Genomic DNA, 14,430 nt, shown 5'->3' with positions numbered 1-14,430 from the left:
CCCATCCTGTGCCCTTTGTCTATGTATACATGTACACACTTATGCATACACTCACATATATATTTATACACACATACACCTTCCTATACATACATATATATGTATGTATACATATATACATATATATTCCCTTCAACTAGCCTCATGTTGAGAAAAGTCTCATGAGTTATAATTATTGTTTTTCCATGTAGGAATGTAAATAAATAGTTCAGCTTTAATAAGTTCCTTATGATTTTTCTTTCCTTTTGACCTCATGCTTCTCTTGGTTCTTGTAATTGAAAGTCAGATTTTCTATTCAGCTGGTTTTTTCATCAAGAATGCCTGAAAGTCCTCTATTTCATTGAATGACCGTATTTTCCTCTGAAGCATTATACTCAGTTTTGCTGGGTAGGTGATTCTTGGTTTTAATCCTAGTTTCTTTGTCCTCTGGAATATCATATTCTGCTGCTATAGATCTTGTGTTATCCTGATTGTGTTTCCATGATAGTAAAATTATACCTTCCTGGCTGCTTGTAGTATTTTCTCCTTGACCTGGGAACTCTGGAATTTGGCTATAATATTCCTAGGAGTTTTCTTTTTGGGATCTTTTTCAAGAGGTGATTGGTGAATTCTTTCAACCTCTATTTTGCCCTCTGGTTCTAGAATATCAGGGCAGTTTTCCTTGAGAATTTCTTGAAGGATGATTTCTGGGTTCTTTTTTTCGTCATGGCTTTCAGGTAGTGCAGTGATTTTTAAATGTTCTCTCCTGGATCTATTTTCCAGGTCAGTGGTTTTTCCAATGAGATATTTCACACTGACTTCTATTTTTTCATTTGTTTGGATCTGTTTAATAGTATCTTGATTTCTCATAAAGTTATTAGCTTCCAGTTGCTCCAATATAATTTTGAAGGAGTTATTCTCTTCAATGAGTTTTTGAAATTCCTTTTCCATCTGGCAAATTTGGCTTTTTAAGACATTCTTCTCCTCATTGGCTTTTTTGGACCTCTTTTGCCATTTGAGTTAGTCTATTTTTTAAGGTGTTATTTTCTTCAGTGTATTTTCGGGTCTCCTTTAGCAGGCTGTTGACTTGCTTTTCATGATTTTCTTGCATCATTCTCATTTCTCTTCCCAGTTTTTCCTCCACTTCTCTTACTTGATTTTCAGAATCCTTCTTGAGTTCCTCCATGGCTTGTGACCAGTTAATATTTTTCTTAGAAGCTTTTGATGCAGGAGTTCTGACTTCATTGTCCTCCTTCAGTTCTATACTTTGATGCTTTTTGTCCCCAAAAAAGGATCCAATGTTCTGATTGCTTTTCCTCATCTTGCCAATTACTTGACTTTTGAGTTCTTTGCCATGGTAGTACTTTGCTTACAATACGGAGAGAACTTTGTCCTAAATTGCTGTGGTTTTCGCAGCTGCCAGAGCTATTAGTTGGGCACCCTCTCTACAATCCCCACAAACTCTGGCTCTTTGGCCACACACTCCAGGACTACCACCCAAGACCATGATCCAGATCCAGGCAGGTCAAAGTAAAAGCAATTACCTTCTGAATGGTCATTTGGTCCCCCAGTGATCTGTAGGTCAGGAGCTCTGAAAGCAGTCATGTGCCACCACTGTGCCTCCCACCACTTCTCTCCTGGGGACAGGGGCTGCACTGTTCTTTCATCCTTACGACAGAGTTCCTGACTGACATCTTACTTTGTCCTTGACTTTTATGCTTTGAGGAGTCTGGAAACCACCACAACTGCTAGTAATTCAGTCTCCTGAAGTCTGCTCTGGCCAGTCTGGGTGCTGGTTGGGGCCACCCTGGGGCCGGAACTAAAGGCTTGCTGGGGCTGTACTCGGCTCCTAGTGTACTGCAATAGACCTTTCCTGTCAGCCTGCCAGGCCGCCTTCAGCAGAAGATTTGTTTCTCTCTGTCTCTTTGTGGGTTCTGTAGCATTAAAATTTGTTTAGAGTCATTTTTTAAACAGGCATTGGAGATGGTTGAAGCCAGAGCCAAGTTTGTGCTTTTACTCCACCATCTTGGCTCTGCCCCCAGCACTACTGTTAATTGTCCTACTTGTAACAGTCTTTGAATTTTGTATTTTAGCTGAGAGGCAAATGGGAACCACTGAATATTTAAATAGGAGAATAACAAGGTTAGGTTTCTGTTTGTAGGAATATGCCAGCTATTGAGGGAGGAATTTGAAAGTGAAAAGATCAGTTGTAAAACAACAATGTCCACTGTTACCATTATCTGACTTGTTACTAGAAATTCCCTCCCTTAATACAGTAAGAAAAATGAATTAGAGTGTAATCTTTAGTGAAAAGGACCCAAGATTATCACCATTTGAGTGATAAGGTTTCTTTAAGTATAGAAAGTTATGGGGGAAATGTGATAAATGAGTTGTTTTAGTAGATTAGCATGATATAAAATATGAAAACACAGAATTATCACCATTTCTCTATGTTTCTAATAAAAACAAAGAAGAAGAATATTATGGAAAATAATGAACTATTTTTAATATCTGGGAATTTTTAGAATATAGCCGTAAGACTTGTCTGAGCACCATTACCCAAGCATTTTTCAGAGGAATTAAAAAAAAAAGTAATGATTTCCATAGTGTCAAGTCTTGGCTTTGTCAGTATGGTAAAAATTTCAATATTACCCAAATTTATAGCTTTAATGCTATGTCTTTACCAAAAGTATCCTTTGTAGAATTAAGTAAAATATTATTTCTAGGAAAGAACAAAAGGAAAGATTGTCTCAGGTAGTAATGAAAAAAAGTAAGAACAAAAATGGTTTGACATTAAATTCCAGATGAACAAAACTGTAAGGTACTGGAAAAAGAAAAAAAAGTTCATGTTTATGGGTCTAAGCAAGGTTAGAAGCAGCCATTTGCCTGTAATAGTTTACAAGAGCATAAAATGTTGAGAAATAACTTAATTCAAAATTATATAGTAGTTTGATGGAAAATACGATGTACCACAGTAAGTTCCAAATGGTTAAATGCACTAAATATAAAAGGTTTCACATTAAAGAGTAGCATGCAAATTATGTCTCAACTGCGGATAAGGAATGAATTTGTAACTACCCTTGACGTAGAATATATTAAGAAAATTGTCAGCTAAAAATTATTTTTGATTATATTAAAATACATGTAGCTAAAATAAGATGAAGAAATATATACTGGGGGGCATTATTGCATAAAAGCTCCCCTTAAAAAACCTGACATTCCAAAATCTTTAGGAAATTAGCATCTGTAAAATTGAGTCATTCCTCAGTAGTTAAGGTGGTCACTGCTTATAAGCAACTGGTTCTCATAAATCAAAACATATTATCAACTATCTAAAAAGATTTAAAATTGCTAATCACCAGAAAAATGCAGATTTTTCAAAAAAAGTATCATTCTGAGGTATCCTCTTGGCAAATGTGGCAAAAAAACCTTAAAAATAAAATATTTATAAGGATTCTGGAAAAGTCATATTAATTTAATGTTAGGGATTCTGGAAAATAATAATTAATTTACTGTTGGAGAACTATGGATTGGTTCTCTCTTTTAGGGAAGACAATTTGAGTAATAGGAAAAATTGGTGACAAATTGTATGCCCCACAATTGGGGAGTTACTGAACTAATTATAGTAGGTAGATAAAATGGAATATTACTGTCCCATAAGAAATGAAATTAAAGAAATTAAGGGAAGAAATTAGTTAAGTGATAGAGTGAACATGGCAGAACCAAAAGCAATTAGATACAATTGCTACAATTACTGTAAATGAAGACAAATTAAAATGGCAAAAAAACTCAGATGAAGATAGTGGACATCATTGTGAATAATTTTAAGTTAGTATATGGCAAATAGGTTGTGCAGTGGATAGTGTTGAACATAGAGTTGACGAGTTCAAATCCAGTTTTAGACACTTCCTAGCTTTATAACCCTGGATAAATCAGTTAGCCTCTGACTCAGTTTCCTTATCTCTGTAATGGGGATAATAATAGCACCTTTCTCCCAGGAATTCTGTGAGGATAAAATTAAATATTTGTGTATAAATATTAGCAATTACTATTGCAGATATAATGCACATATACTTTAGCAAATAGCTACTGAAATGAGGGCATATCAGTCACTTTTATGTTATACTCAACTTGTCATGGATTGCATATAAAATTGCATATTCATTTGGGAATGTATCAAATTTTTGGGGTGAAATAATTTATCCATAAAAATTTTTGAAAAGCTTTAAATGAAACTTAAAATTTTTTAATGAGGTGTCAGCTTTGGCAACATTTTCAGCAACTGCAGAAAGATAGGATAAATTTTCAGCTTGCTTTTCCCTTGTAAGATTTAAGCATTATTAATAAGGTTCAGATTTTTTTTGGTCTTTATTTTTTTAAATTAGTTTTTAGTTTTCAACATTCACTTCCATAAGATTTTGGATTTTAAATTTCTTCCCCTTCCTCCCTTACTCCTACCCAAGACAGCATGCAATCTGATATAGGCTCTATATATACATTCTAAACCTATTTTCACATTAACTATGTTGTAAAAAGGAATTAGAACCAATGGGAGGAACCATGAGAAAGAATGTTAAAAAAAAAAAAAAGAGCAAATAGTATGCTTCAATCTGCATTTAGACCCCATAGTTCTTTTTCTGGTTGTAGTTAGCATTTTCCATCATGAGTCTTTTGGAGTTGTCTTAGATCCTTGCATTGATAAGAAGAGCTAAGTCTCAAAAAGTTAGTCATACTGTGCACAATGTTCTCCTGGTTCTGTTTACTTCATTCAGTATCAGTTCATGTAAGTCTTTCCAGGTTTTTCTGAAGTCTGCATGCTTATCTTTTCTTAGAGTGTACTAGTATTCCATTACATTCATATACCACAACTTGTTCAACCATTCCCTAGTTGATGGGCATCCCCCCAGTTTCTAGTTCTTGGCCACCACAAAAAGAGGTACTTTAAATATTTTTGTACATATGGGTCCTTTTTCTATTTTTATGATCTTTTTGGTACACAGACCTAAAAGTGGCATTGCTGGGTCAGAGGGTATGCACAGTTTTATAGCCCTTTGGGCATAGTTTCAAATTGCTCTCCATAATGGTTGGATCAGTTCACAATTGCACCAACAATGCATCAGTGTTTCAGTTTTCCCACATCTCCAATATTGTCATTTTCCTGTTTTGTCCTGCTAACCAATCTGGTGGGTGTGATTGTGGCACCTCAGTGTTGTTTTGATTTGCATTTCTCTAATCAATAGTAATTTAGAGCATTTTTTCATGACTATAGATAGCTTTAATTTCTCTATCTGAAAACTGCCTGTTCATATCCATTGTTTTTGTTTTTAAACTCATTTCACTTCCTGCTTCTTCCTGTTTGTCTCCCCTCAAACGAAAGAATCATTTGTAACAAATAATTTGTCAAGCAAAACAAATTCATGCATTGATCATGTTTGAAAATGTTTTATCTTTTTAAGTACCTATAGTCTATGCCACCTGCCTGTCAAGAAAGTGGATGTGGAAAGCATCCTTCATCAGCAGTCTTATGCCCCCAATGCCCAGTTATTGCATTTAAGTTTGTCACAGTTGTTTATCTTAACAGTGTTGTTAATCATTCATATAATCACTGTATATATTTTCTCTTGGTTTTACGTATTTTACTCTGTCAATTCATACAAATTTTTCTGATTCTGTCTTCATCATTTCTGTCACAATAATTTTCTATTTCATTCATATGCTTTAATTTGTTCAGCGGCTCCCCAAATGATGGGAACTTCTTTTGTTTCCAATTCTTTGCTATAACAAAAAAATACTACTGTTTTTGATTCCCATGAAGTCATGCCTAGCAGTATCATGGCTCTGCAGTTCAGAAATTTTGAGGATATAGTTCTAAGTTCCCCTTCTAGGAAGTTAGAACTTCTTTATTGCACCACCGGAATTACAAGTCCTTTCCTGAATTGTCCTTTTATTTTAATTTTTTTTGCCAGTTTTATGGGGGTGAGGTAATGCCCCCAACATTGTTTTAATTTACACTTCTTTTGTTGTTGATGATTTGGAGTGTTTTTTTTTAATGGTTATTGGTAGGTGACATTTCTTATGAGAACTGCTGTTCCTTTGCCCTTTATCTGTTGTGGAATAGAACTTACACATTTGTATCAATTCCCTGTATATCTTGGCTACCTGACCTTTATTATAGAAGCTTGATGGATCTTTTTCTTCCTCAGTTGACTGCTTCCCTTCTAATTTTAACTGCAGTGGTGATGTTCTGTAAAATCTTTTCAATTTTATGTAATTGAAATTGTATATTTTATCATTTGTTATTTCAGTATCTTTTTGGGTAAGAACTTTCCCCCATCTGTGAAGTAAAAGATCTCTTCTAACTTTGTTGTATCTAGGTCACATATCCATTTGGAGCTTATTATGGTGTATGGTATGAAATTTTACTCTTTTATTTTTTGGAGGGCAATTGGGTTAAGTGACTTGCCCAAGGTCACATGGCTAGTTTTTGTGTTAAGTGTCTGAGGCCGCATTTGAACTCAGGTCCTCCTGATTCCAGGGCTGGTGCTCTATTCACTGCTGGCATGAACTTTTAGTATTTTCCTAATTTTCCCATGCTATTTCTCACTTTTCCCATAATTTTGTTTTTTTTTTTTTTTTTACAAATATTGGGTTCTTAACCAGTAGTCGGTGTATTTGGGTTCATTGAACATTAATACTATTCTGTTTTGATTGCTTCTGGATCTTGGGAATCTGATTTGTTTCACTAATCCAACTTTTTCCCCCCCATTAAGCTAAATTGCTAGAACTCTTTTCCTACCTTATTTTTCCCCTATAATTTCCCTTGAGATTTCTTAACATTTTATTCCTCCAGATAAATTATTTCCCTTTTGTTCTATAAAGCAAGTGTTTGGTAGTTTGGTATGGCACTGAATTTGTAAATTAGTATTGTCATTTTTTAGTATATTAAGAGGCCTACACATGAGCAATTGTCTTTCTAAATTTTAAGACCCTTTTTTTTGATAAAGAGTATTTTATAATTGTATTGATTTCTATTTATGTTTTGATAAGTTACCTATATTTTACATAATCTAATTATTTTGGACAAAATTTCTATTTCTCTTTGTTTCTGCTGGGTTTTCTTGGTCATATAAAAAGGGTTGGGTTTTTTTGTGATTTTCTTTTATGTACTGCTGCTTTACTGAGAATCAAATATTGTTGGAAGCTCTTAAGAGTGATATAATAAAGTTTCCTGGGAATTTACTGTAATCTTGTGAGTTTTGGACAAAGTTCCAGAACTCTCAGTTCATGTTTAGTAGGATTTGAAACGTGTGACAAACTGTTTGCTGGAGGTGCTAAGTTAAGCAACTAGATCTATTGCTATTCCTCTCAGGGAGAAGGGAAACTTTTCTAACTTAAGGGAATTACACTTATCATTTGTATAAGTTTAGGAGATAACTCCATTTTTCTCTCCTGTAGTTAAGCTCAACTTTTTAAAATTTGTGGCACTTTTGATTGTTGCCAGTCATCTGAGTGAATTATGCCCATTCACGTGTATATCTGTTTACACGAAAAAATGTAAACTTTCTGCTTTCTATCATGGAAATCACTATCATTTCCACTCCCTAGTTAGGCACTGTCAAATGAGAATAAGGAAATCTCTGGGTTTACTAGAAAGATTTTTATAGCATACTAGAGGTTTGTGGTTAATTGTTGGTGAATGTTCTGTAATAGGTTTTAACTAAGGACCAACAACTATCAGTCCATTTTTTTTTGTTCTGCCTATTTCCAAGGTAGATTTTTGCAAGATCTGCCACTAAAAAGGCCTGTATGCAATTTAAGTACCAAACTGTCCCTGGGCATTTTGTTTTGTATTCATTTGTTTTCTATGTGACTTTTTTGGGTTTTGTCCCAGAGAATATTAATGTCTAATAAATTTAAAATGAATTTCTATTTACAATGGCATATTAGGACTTATCTGAGAATTACTGTCCAGGAGTACAGAAATCATACATTTTAACCTTAATAAAAAATTGTGCTTTTAATGAACTCCAAGATTCTCCCTGAAACAAAAACTATAAATGAAATCATATCAACTTTCTTCCACTGATGGTATATGTTAAATAATTCCTCAGTTTCCAAAGAATTAGAGTTGCAGTAAATTCAGAGGTCAGTGGTTATATGTACAGTTTACATGAGTGGATTGTAACATGTTACTAATGAAAAATTGTGTAAGAAAAATAATGTAAATGTAGAGACTACTCTGTTTGAAATTGGACGCTTCTGTAATAATTCATAAGCTAATTAAATTCCATGAACCAAAGTATCAAGTTTTTGTTTTGTTGTAACTTTCTAGGTTATCAAGATGGAAATGATTCAGAAGCTTCAGGGTCATCAAGAAGAGGTGGACGTGGCAGTTTCCGAGGTTACCGTGGAGGATTTGGTCTCACTCACAGTTAGTAGAGTGGTGAATTGTGTGCCACCTTTGATTTAATATTGATGCTACGTTTCTAGAATTGGAGTTGAGAGGTACTTTAGAGCTCAGTTCAACGCCTTTCTGATAGATGAATTGCTTCTAAAACATCTCAACAAGCAGTTATCCACTCCTCTTGTAATTAATGGGTAATTTACTGCATAATTCTTCTGTTTGAAAAACTAATTGCTGGGTAATTCTGATTGAGTTGAAATTTTACCTTCTATTCATTGATCCTAGTTCTCCCCTTAAAGTGAAACAGAATAAATGTGATCCTTCTTTTACATGACAGTCCTTTAAATTTATGAAAACCACTGTTGTGTCCTATCTGCCAGATATCTCTGTTTCTTGTTAAGTTTTTTTAAAGCATACATACACGGAAAATGATTGAAAATTATAATGGATTTGGGAACTGAACTAGGTCTTCAGAATCTTCAAAGATAGACTAACCCAATACTTTGTTTTGTGTGATTTGAGGAATTCTTTCAAGGTCCTGTTTTTTGCCATATTGCCAGAAATATTCTCCAGTGTTCACTTTGGCATTGCTTCCAGAAGGTCACCCCTCAAATGCATGGGCTTCTTGGGAAGAGAGATCATTTGGAGGTCAAGGAGAGAAAGTGTTTGAATTTAGAGGTAGTGGGGTTGGCTTTTGGTCATGGTCCGCTTGGATGGGCAGTTGACCAGAGTGGGATGCTGCTGGGGGATATTCTGGAGAACGTGAAAGTAGAGAGAGGTGACCTTGATTTGTTCAGTGATTTTGCATGTGACCAGTCCTAACTAATATTGAGCACGAAAAGCTATTTCCCAGGGAAATCGTTAACTATAGAAGATAACTTTCTCAACCTATAGAATCCATGGAAAATTTTTTTTGAGATTCGTTGGGAAGAAACTCTTGTTCCCCAGTCTGCTTGAATTCGAAAGGTTATTCCTATAGTAAGTCTTTATTAAACACGTAGCAGGACAGCAGTACTATGCAGAATGTTAAGAATACAAAGACAAAATGAAAAAAACAAGTCCCTGACTTAAAGTGTTGTCTCTTGGGGGGGGGGGGTGTGGGAAAGATGCTTACCACTTATAAAGCTATATTAATGTAAGAAGATTTGAGCAGGGAGAGAACACTGACAGGGAGGTCAAGAATAGCTTTCTTCAGTTGTTGAAACTTGAAGGGATGGAATGACTCCTAAGAGGCAGAGGTTAACAAAGGTTGTATTCCAGGCCACAGGACAGGCCTTGCAAGGGCATGGAGGCAGTAAATGAAATAATGCTTAGTTGTAAAAGCCATTAAGCCAGTTCTTCTGGAATGTAGAGAACACAAAGTTGGTGTAATATAAAATCAGTCTGAAGAGTTAGGCTGGAGCCGGGATGTATGTGAAGAACTTTAAATACTGAGGGTGAGGAGGCACTAGGATTCTGGAGTCACTGGGGTACTAGAGGTTTTTTTCATGGGGAATGACATGGTCAGACCTGTTCATTGTTATTTTGGTTGTTCTGTGGAAAATGGATTGTTGAGGGGATAGACCTCTCCCATAGTCCATGGAAGAGATAATTGAGTAGAGAGAAGGGGGCAGAGGTAAGTGAGAGTTGTTATAGACTACATGTGGCAGCTAATTGGATGTGTCTCTGATTGTCTTCAGGCAAATTTTAAGCATAAATCATTTTGAATACAGTTGAGTGATTTTAAAACATTTGAAAAACATCAAATAATATAATATACTTAAAGCATATAATACATTTTATATCTACAAAATTTAGATAGTGAATCTGCACGTGAAGATGGGCCTCAATGCCTTGGTGGATTTTTTAGTTCAAGAAGAATGGGATTGGTTGATCCAGCAGGTAAGAATCTAGAATTTATTGATGAAAGGTGTGTGTGTGTGTGTGTGTGTGTGTTTTAATAAATAGTATATTTGCTATGGTAAAACACACAGAATCTCTCCCTATTCTCCTTCATTCTCTATTTTTTGCTCTGCTGAAGTATTGATGTCAAGTGTAAATAATAGCTGATTGTCTTTTTGTATTTGTGTATTTGGTTTAAAAAAACTTTTGTTTCTTTTTTTTTTTTAATCTACACACTATGCATTGTTACCTACAAGTTAATTTCAGGGTATAAATTAAAGTTGATTAAAATCATTGGGGGGAAGGAGGAAATAATTTGCTGGCTCATGGACAAGTGTGAAGGGAATGAAATTAAAAGAAAAGTGGAGGAATGAATAGGATTTGGGAGTAAATGAAAAAGAGAGCATAATAGATGTGGAGAGATTTAAATATGAGGAAAAATTTGAATTAGATACATAAATAGAAGAAAACTTGGGTAGAAGAATTAGAGTGAATAATTCCTTTTATTAGCCCAGCAGTGATCAAATAGAAATATCCATTTTGGCTTGGTGGTTGAGGAGAATTAAAAAAATTTAAGCTTGTTGTCAAATACTTTTCAGGTAACGGTGACAATTTCCGAGGCAGAAGTGTTGGTGGAAGAGGTGAGGTTTGGGGGGAGAGGGTACTTACTTTAAAATTTGATAATAGTAATTTAGATTGAAATAAAAGCTATCCATTCAGCATATTTTCTTTTTCTGCCTTATCTTTTCTTATGGAAAAGTGGTAGTGCTTAGAAACATGTTTTTGTATTAAGTTGAAGGTGTGTGGGGTTGTGGAGACCCTGACCCAAATTGACTTCTCAGAGACCTCTCAAAGTGAAGGTAGTTTTATTAGAATCTCACAACAAGCAGGCAGTCCAGTCTCTGGCACAGCACCGAGAGAGAGGAGGCCGAGGTACAGAAGCAGAAACTGGGTTAAATAAGCAAGGGTTACCCGCCCCTCCCAAACATTAGCCTAATTATTACTAATGAGGCTCTAATTTTGTTAGATAACATACATAATACGTGAGGTCCGCTACACAAGCGCACTAACAACCTCAGAATACTGAACCCCCTTCAAGTCCAACCTAGATGTGTCCTTATGGGCCTGAGTGTCCCAAGGCCGCTGTCTACTTTCTGATTGGTCAAATCCACCTGCTGCTGCCAACATTACTTCATTTTTAGTATTATCTAGGCGTTCTCTGGGAACTCAAACTTCTTCCCAGGGCTGCTGTCTGATACTTTTTATCAGTAGTCTTGTTTCAGCAATTCTTGCAGTTCTATAGAAACTTAACCCTTTGCTACCTCTCAACTATCATTCCTTTCCCCAAACTAAAAACACTTCTAATTTGGTCTCAATAGTTAATCCAATCAGTTGTATTAATACTCAATAGCTCTTACATTACCTTAAAATACACAATGACTTACATATATATATATATATATGGAAGCAATATTGAACTTACAAAATATAAGGAAATAATAAGAATGTATATAGGATGTTCAGAATGGGGTAATAACTTCACTGCAAATCATCCCTCACAAAGGGGTAGGGCATTTGGCCTGGAGGTAGCTGAAGAAGTAAGTAGCTCTTACGTGACAAAATACTAAGCATTGTTGCAAGCCATATAAGAAAGTTTTTAAAATGCTGAAGCCTTCAGATTGGGAGGAGCTTGTTTTGACTTATTTTATTGTGAAAAATCAGCAACATTTATTTTGATTCTCTAATACTTTGTCTCATGGGCTTTCTAGTACAGTTTTCCTTTTGCTATTCCCTACATAATGGTTTTTCCATTGAAGAAATAATTAGTGAAGGACCAATTAAAACCACATACTGTTTTTGGTAGTTGCTAGCAGGATTTCCCATGCATTATTTGATGCTGTTCACAAAGCTTTTTTGCTTTTGTGTCTGATTACTTAGGTTGTGCCCTTTGGAGAATACCAGGTGAGAGGATTTGTTAGGTTTATTCCCATCTGTATTTCTTTTTGTGACTATACTGTTGTTATGTGGAGTCTTTACCTGAGGAAAACTTTCTTTGGTTTTCCTGGGGTTCCCTCCAGTTGAAAAACAAATTCTGGAGTATGCCTTTAGGGAATAGAGAAGAATAATTAGCCTGGTACAAGCAGGAGGGATACAAAATTCAACACATTTCTGGGTACTAAGCAGATTAATATGTAGGTTCCTACTCCTGATATTGAATTCAAACAGTTGTTGCATGTAGTGTGGTTAAAAGATACTTGTCTACTTTTTAAGGAACAATCTCAAATGTATGTAATCTTTTATGTTTACCATTTTACTGCTAACTGCTTTAATAGGTGGTTACAAAGGATTCAATGAAGAAGTAGTGGCAGGTTCTGGAAGAAGTAAGCTTTAATTTTATATAATTGATTTCATTTGTTTGATTTTATTGTGATGATTTTTCATTTCTGAATTTGTGAAACATGTTTTTCTTTTTCCTTTCTTTTTGATCCCTTACTAAGACACTTGGAAATCAGGGGCTGAAGGAGAAAGTGGTGACTTTCAAGGTATTAGTTAGTTGACCTTATTTATAGTAACATTATAAATGTTAAAAGTATATTTAGAACATTGATATGCTTTCAAGAACACATTGATCAAATCATTAAATGTACAAACATATGAATAGAGTTTTAATAATAACTTTAAAAATCTTATTATGAAGGAAATGTAAAATCTAAAATGCAACAGCTTATTTTCCTAAACCAGTTAATTTTTTCTACTTAAACATTAAAGACTTTATTAAAGGGTGGGGAACAAAGAAGCATTTAAAACTTGGTCATATGTTTAACTTTTAATATTTACATAGCTTTAACATTCTTTACATTTTTTTTAGTCAGTAGTTCATTCTTGTCAGTTTTATAACTGTTGAGATATTTTATATTCAAGGACCAAAAGTGACCTACATACCACCTCCTCCACCTGAAAATGAAGAAGCTATCTTTGCACACTACCAGACTGGTATAAACTTTGACAAATATGATACTATTCTTGTGGAAGTTTCTGGACATGATGCTCCACCGGCAATACTGGTTAGTCTATTTATGCTTTGTATACTTGCTACCAAACAAACCTTTTCCTAGTATATTTTTATTAATAGTATTTGAAAATACATTTCTCAAAATTAATGTTAGATTACTAGGTATGAAATTTGTCAACAGATGAGCTATTCAAAATGAAATTTTATAGTGTATTATAATAACATGAATAAAATATTCTTTCAAATAGGAAAACTTTTTAAAAATTTTCCTGAAAGCCAAAAGCATAAATTCTCCAAGAATTAAAAAATCTTAACTTTCAAGAGCAAGAAAGAACATGGTTTTAGTTGATGTTTTGGAAATTTTGGCAAGCAGTAAGATTCTTGAGCATGGCTTTTAGAGTAAAAAAAATTGGTAGCATAACTTTAGGATTTTCAATTCATTTAAATTTTTAAGGAAAATGTGAATTATATGTGATTAATTTCTAAGTATTATTGCTATAATTTATGTAATTTCATAATGTGTATAATCTATAATTTCATCCTTTGTACTTTTCCTTAGACTTTTGAAGAAGCTGATCTCTGTCAGACACTCAATAACAACATTACTAAAGCTGGTTATACCAAACTTACTCCTGTTCAGAAATACAGTATTCCTATTATACTGGCAGGGAGAGATTTGATGGCTTGTGCTCAGACAGGATCTGGGAAAACTGTAAGTTATGTTCATATGTTTCTTGTACTATATTTGAATGTCATAGATTTAAGAATTTTGTTTTTTATAGGCACCTCCATTCTGTTTTGTTTGTAAGGGAGAACATTGGCTTACTGTAGATTATCATAAAGGTGGTATAAAAATGTTGTGCATAACTTTCTTTGCTTTTTAATTCCTTATTTTGTTGGGCTCTGAGTACTTAATGTTAAGCTATTTCTAAGATTGTTTCACTCTACAGAGGTAATTTTTATTTACGGAATGTTCAATCTGTAGAAGGTAGTAATATCTAAAAAAGCACAGTATTGTAGTTTAAATACAAGAGTTTGGAAAACAGAAATTAATATCTGTTATAAATATGGCAAACAAGAAAGTAGGGAGTTGGGAATATCTGTTGTGGCTTGTTCTCACTTATTTAGATTCAGGGGCAGCTGGTTGGCCTTA

General features: G+C 34.4%; 1 protein-coding gene across 4 annotated transcripts in view; it reads left to right on the top strand.

Moving 5' to 3' along the window:
* DDX4 (DEAD-box helicase 4) overlaps positions 1-14,430 on the top strand; it is a 69,318-nt gene that overhangs the window by 22,071 nt on the left and 32,817 nt on the right. For all 4 annotated transcript variants that reach the window (XM_069096492.1, XM_069096494.1, XM_069096493.1 and 1 more), the window contains 7 exons: positions 8,312-8,410; positions 10,181-10,264; positions 10,864-10,905; positions 12,598-12,645; positions 12,763-12,807; positions 13,187-13,329; positions 13,837-13,989. In XM_069096492.1, the coding sequence (XP_068952593.1) occupies positions 8,312-8,410; positions 10,181-10,264; positions 10,864-10,905; positions 12,598-12,645; positions 12,763-12,807; positions 13,187-13,329; positions 13,837-13,989 (614 nt within the window). The remainder of the gene's footprint in view (positions 1-8,311; positions 8,411-10,180; positions 10,265-10,863; positions 10,906-12,597; positions 12,646-12,762; positions 12,808-13,186; positions 13,330-13,836; positions 13,990-14,430) is intronic.

Source organism: Petaurus breviceps, unplaced genomic scaffold, assembly GCF_028583685.1.
Source record: "Petaurus breviceps papuanus isolate PSGF00001 unplaced genomic scaffold, PetGlider_PUasm1.0 229, whole genome shotgun sequence".
In the NCBI taxonomy this organism is placed as follows: domain Eukaryota; kingdom Metazoa; phylum Chordata; class Mammalia; order Diprotodontia; family Petauridae; genus Petaurus; species Petaurus breviceps.
The sequence above is the reverse complement of the archived record's forward strand: the minus strand, read 5'-3'. Positions and strand labels throughout refer to the sequence as shown.